At 36.4% G+C, this 6,061-nt stretch overlaps 1 protein-coding gene across 14 annotated transcripts in view; it reads left to right on the forward strand.

Annotated features, from left to right (window-relative positions):
* The window catches only part of LOC105008064, a 74,394-nt gene extending 69,317 nt beyond the window's left edge, over positions 1 to 5,077 (forward strand). For 6 of the 14 annotated variants that reach the window (XM_034295322.1, XM_034295324.1, XM_034295320.1 and 3 more), the window contains 2 exons: positions 1,843 to 1,953; positions 2,112 to 2,474. In XM_034295322.1, coding sequence (XP_034151213.1) covers positions 1,843 to 1,940 — 98 coding nt within the window. In that variant the 3' untranslated portion in view covers positions 1,941 to 1,953; positions 2,112 to 2,474. Of the gene's footprint in view, positions 1 to 1,842; positions 1,954 to 2,111; positions 2,475 to 4,347 lie in introns of those variants that run through there. The other 8 variants (XR_004576450.1, XR_004576449.1, XR_004576448.1 and 5 more) reach the window with 7 other exon arrangements.
* The last annotated feature ends 984 nt before the right edge of the window (positions 5,078 to 6,061 follow it).

The raw sequence follows: 6,061 nt of genomic DNA on the forward strand, positions 1-6,061 counted from the left end.
GTGAGTTTTCCTTTATTAAAACAAGGCAAGACACTACACACAGAACCGTGGCGCTGCTGCTCACCGTGCCGTGACAATGGGCACACTAGCCGGATTTTGTTTGGTTTGTGCATTCATTTAGTATAGTTTATTTATTCATATTAAACTACCTGCCTAGGATCATTTCTTACTCACTGGAACTCAAACGCATCCGTTGAATGATTGTAACATAACTATGGACTGTCTGAAAGTAACATTTTAATGATACAAAACTGTATATAAACCAGAAGCATTTGGAAGTGATAAATGTTATTGCCTTCACTTGATTCGAATCTCGGCCTCCCACGTGAGTGCCTGTGTTTTAAACCACTACACCAAGGTGCTATACCTTTGCCCAGTTTCAGTATAGCATCTTGACATTAGACAATGCGTAAATAAAATTATCATGCCAAGTTTTAATATTTTGCTAGACCAGTATTGTGTTAAACTGATTAATGTTTCTTAAGTTTACCTAGAACACAAATAGCATCTGTGAAATGTATGGCTTTTGCCACTGGCCGTTTTAACAGCTTATTAGCCAGTAACAGGCTTACTAGTACTAACAAACTAATTGGCAGAGTTAGGGAGTAACAGATTACATCAATTACAAAATAAGAAACCAGGCAAGCCTAGTTCAGCCAGCCCGAAATAGTGTTGCCCTCTCGAGATTCGAACCCGGACGCCCACGTGAAATGCTGTGTCGTTAACCACTACAACACAGAGCTATACATTTGCTGGATGTCCGTGTAGCCTTTTGTGTCTATCCAGAACAAATCCTCTTTTGCCTCTGGCTGTTTTAACAGTCGTGAATTATATTGATACAGTTGAACTGACTTCTTATCTAAGTTTACCTCCACCACAAATAGCGTCTATGAACTGTATTGCTTTTGCCACTGGCCGTTTTAACAGCACATTAGCCAGTAATAGTCTTTACCAATCTATTAAGTTACTGGAACAGTCATTAGAATTGAGCAGTTGCTAGCGAGTCTGAACTTTACACTGCCAAAGCTATTTCATTTCATGGCATACATTTTTTAAAAACGTTTTTATCATTCGTGATTGACATTGATACAATAACTATCAATAAAGGTGACAATATGTAACTTTCTCATCAAGTGACAAGATGAGAGAATCGTGGAATCTAACAGAAATAGTCACAATACTATATAACCGTAAACAGTTTTATTGCAGCCCACAAATACAATTAATAAATGTTGTTGCTCTCAATAGTTCCGAACTTAGAACTTCCACATGTGCAGCACTGTGTTTATCCACTACACCACGGTACTACATGTTTCATCAGTTGCTTACACGGTCCAGCAAAAATCACTTGTAATAAAATAAAAATGACTTGACATGCCAACATTGTTATTTGCAACTGTTACAGCATCTCTGAATCTGAATATCTCCTGAGTAAAAGCAAATGTTGCCCAATTGTTTATACTAAAACGTTATAGAAGACTAAGTTTTTTAATAAAACCTTGAATTTATTGCAGAACATTACATATTACAGTTAACATTCAAGTATTTTTCATGTAATAACTATCCTTTTGGCATGAGACGACAAAAGCTGAGGAATTATTGATAGTAATAATATTTGTCATGCACAACCCTAGTTTGCATACAATAGCTTTCTGTAATTTGGCACCTTTGCTGACAGAATATTCACTCATTTTTCAGGATTTATTTTACAGTGTACAGTGTATAGAATAGATAGGCAGCCAGGTAGGCTGGGCCAGTGATAAATAGATAGAATTGAAAACTATAAGATACCCATCATAGTATCTGTCTGTAGTAAACATATGCCTTTGTGGTGTCTTCTAGGAGAGGTCTCAGTCTGGACATGTTTGGCTGTCTCCTTGACAGTTAATGTCATTGTTCTCCTCTGTTTGGTCCACCAGTGGACCAGAGCGAGACGCTAGGAGGCCCTAGCAGGTGAGTGTGTTTTTGTTGGGTGTTCTGTGGTTAAAGGGCTATTTCTATTAATTTATTTTCTCCTTCATAGTGTACAATGACAAAATTCAATATAGGTACATAATCTGATGCAGGTAAAAAAATAAATCTAATGTTAAAACTTGACTTTGACTTACTAGGGAATGATTCAGTTAGACCCAAGAAAGTGTCTGTCACTCTATCCATCTCTCAGAACACAAAAGGAAATCATCAGTACAAATGTAAATGTTTCTTCCTTTTCCAAGATGAGGATAGAGAAAGATGTTAACAGCCAAAGAAATGGACCCAGCAGAAAAATACAAAGATAAAATCAATGGAGAAAAATGTAATGAAACTAATGCATTAACTCTGTGTTGCTTTACTGAACTTTTTGTCTATTCTAAGATGCAGTGCTGGTGTGTGTGTGTTCATGCATTAACTTTGTGTTGCTCTACTGAACTATTTGTCATATGTAAGATGCAGTGTGCAAACTCTTTAAATGTTCTCTAGTAGTCAGACAATCATCATGCTCGGCTGCTTGTCTTTTTTTCTATCTATCATATCAACTGAATGTTGACCTCCAGTGTATATTTCAGACATTCCCATTGAAATAGCTTTTAAAAGGAATCCTTGATGCATTTCAAACTTTGTGGCTCCACAAGGTCTAATAAAGTCATTCAATTACCTTTCAAATGATATATAGTATAACCAATATTGAAACTACCCAGCTACAAGTATTATTTCACATGTTTCTTACTTGGAAGATAAACCATAGAATTCCATATGAAGTGTATGCATTGTGTTTGGATTGTTGCTTTGACTTTAAAAAAGCACACACATAGATAAGCCAGGGTCTTTGAAAGGATTGCAGATACAGGGGCATCAATAAAACAATAAAATATAAGATAAATGTGTTAATATTAAATGTAAAATACAGATACACATTAAGAATAGCAATCAGAATTAACCAAACATGTTTTGTTTTTTTCAAACATTGACACTGGGCACCAGAACATTGACACTGGGCACCAGAACATTGACACTGGGCTCCAGAACATTGACACTGGGCTCCAGAACATTGACACTGGGCTCCAGAACATTGACACTGGGCTCCAGAACATTGACACTGGGCACCAGAACTTTAAGGCTACTTCGCAAGGCATTCCATGAATCTGGTTCATTATAGCTAAAAGCAGTTCTCAAGCACTGACAGAAAAAAGTGCCATGTACAATACATTTTTTGTACTGAGATGACATGCAATGGCTCTCAAAAGTATTCACTCCCCTTTGACTTTGAAATTCAATTAGGAGTTTTGCCACTGATAAAAATAAAATGACCATAATGTCAAAATAATTAGTTGCATAAGTATTCACTCCTTTTTTTATTTGACCTCTTCCTGATTTCCTTTATTATTGCATATTTTTGTACACTGAATGGTTTCAGATCTAAATACAGTGAATTTTTATATATTCCAAAAGTTGAATTTGAAATCAAACGATTAAGGAGGTTAAAATATAGATTCTTAGCTTTTATTTGGGGGTATTCACCTTTGGAGTCTGCTATTGGTAATAGTCAAGACCAGTGTTGTCAATATTCTTTCTAAATGATGAAACAAGTATGTACACCATAAATAAAAGCTTAGAATTAAAAAAAAATGTACAAACATTTGTAATTTTATTTTATAAAACCAACTTCTATAGTAGAGATCCAAAAGAAGAACATACAATGTCCCAAAATGTAATAGATGTGTGCCTTTATTCAAATTACACTAAATCAACTATGCTTCTGGTACTTAATAAATATTGACATTTGGGACCTATGGGATAATGCAGTTGCTCATGATGAACATGAGCAGAAACATCTGGTTTAGGATCAGCATGATCCCCTCTGTTGAAGATGTGTCCAATCTCCATTTGACTCTGTATTTCAAAAGTTTTAGAAAAACTGGTAAACCAACAATTGACTGACACACTAGATGGATACATTGTGCAATCCACAATGCAATCTGGCTTCCCTTCTGGTTTTGGATGTGTCTCTGCTTCTCTCAAGGTCTTAAATGACATTGACATGGTTTTCAACTGTTTGTCCGGTAGGATAAAATGTCACTGTTAAATGTGAACATCTGCTTTCTCAGGCCTTAAAAGGCTACCTCAAGGTTCAACCTAGGTCCCAGTCTCTTCAGTTTACATGTGACATTTCTCTGTTGGTAGCTCCTCCCTCCACCTATATGCTGATGACACTTTTGTATTCAGTAGGGCCGTCCCCGGACATTGTATTACACACAATTCTGGATAGCTTCAACAACATGCCTTCTTCACTCTAAACGTTTTGTTGAATACAGCAAGAATGAATCAACCCCTGCTGTCCATGTGGGCTGTGTTTGTTTATCTCCACAGGTGTCTTAACCTTTGTGCTGATGTCCTCTTGAGTTGGGGGCTTCCTCTTGGGATGGAGCCTTCTCTTGGTTGATGTGCAGATTTGAGGGAGGTTCGACAGGGTCTGCATCAGTATCTTTTGTCTCGCGGGGGAATGTGCAATACCTTTGTTTCTTTATGGGAGATGCCAGCACTACTGTGAGGGGGGCGTGATCACACACCATTGGCTGCAGACTTGTGACATTTCTGAACTGGTGTGATTGTGTTTTGTCTCTCTTTGCAAGTGATAACACTGTTAATTGTGCAATAGAGTTTTCCTCCGTCTTACCTACCATTTTGGTAACTGTATGTTGTGACTTGTGAATTACCATCATAGGACACTCCTTTATGTATTCTCACCTTTGGAGCTCATCCAGCCATGTTGGGCTGAGTCCACCTGGAAAGTCTGTTGCTCTTAGTGGTTCCCGGCGGCCCACAAGCTGTGATTCCAGAGAGTGTCCATCTGCACAACGGTTCTCATTGGATTCTACTGATTCGGTGAGACTTGGTGTCCCTGTGACTTAGACGTGCAGGTCTGGCCGCTATGGGGGCTTCTTTCTTGGGCCTTTGAGCAAGGAGCTGGTTTGGCTCCCATTTCTGGCAACTATGGGGCTGTGAGGGTGACCCACAGGGTGTTATATATTGACATATATTTCATGCCTATCATTTTTTAAACACATACTAATATATGTATTATATGTATTAATAATGTATGGCCATATTTCATACATATATTTAAAATTATAGTTGTTAATATGCATTTAGCATTTACATCTAACTGATATATATGTATGTATATAATCCAGAATCCAGACACTCATTAGAGGCTATAGGAAGCGTCTAGAGAATGTTATTTTTGCAAAAGGAGGTTCTACTAAATATTGATGTGATTTTTCAGTTGGGATGCCCAAATGTATGCACCTGTCTAATTTCACTTTTATGCATATTGCACATTTTCTGTTCATCCAATAAACCTAATTTCACTACTGAAATATTACTGTGTCCATCTGTTAATTGATAGATCAAAATGAAATTGCTGATCCAAACACCCAATTATTTATAAATGAAAATCATGGAAATTGTCAGGGGTGCCCAAACTTTTTCATACGACTGTATACACACACAATACTATATATATTCTGTATTTTTATTGTTTCTTGTCATGTGTTTATTATGTTATCTAGTTGTTTCTTTTAAGTATTTTTACAGAGAGGAATGGCATTCATGATACTGTGTTAAAATGTATGCATATAGTTTTCATAATGAGTCTTCTTTGAAATGTAAACTTGGAGTACAAAGTGGTTCATTATACTGAAACTGAAAAAGGACCATATGCTGCAAAAGTCAAAACTTTGGTGAATTTCCTAAACATGTATTGATATATTGTGACACAATAGCAGTTGTATGATACTGTAAATAATGGTCCTTATTGAATTAAGATTGACTCTAACTAGTTGTTTCTTTACTTGCATTTGTATTCAATAGAAATTATGGTAAATGCATACTGTACAATTGACAAATTGGCTCATTTATAAAAATAATATTTGTCTTTTCACAGTAATTAATGTAATACAATAAGGCCTAGACCGGTGGTTATGTTGTTTTGCTCCATATTTTGCAAACGATAATTAGTTATACTCACAACAACAAGGAGATTCTCTGGAAAATAATGTCTTGAAGGTTAAGTCAATGATGT

The sequence above is a fragment of the Esox lucius genome, chromosome 11 (assembly GCF_011004845.1).
Source record: "Esox lucius isolate fEsoLuc1 chromosome 11, fEsoLuc1.pri, whole genome shotgun sequence".
Lineage (NCBI taxonomy): Eukaryota > Metazoa > Chordata > Actinopteri > Esociformes > Esocidae > Esox > Esox lucius.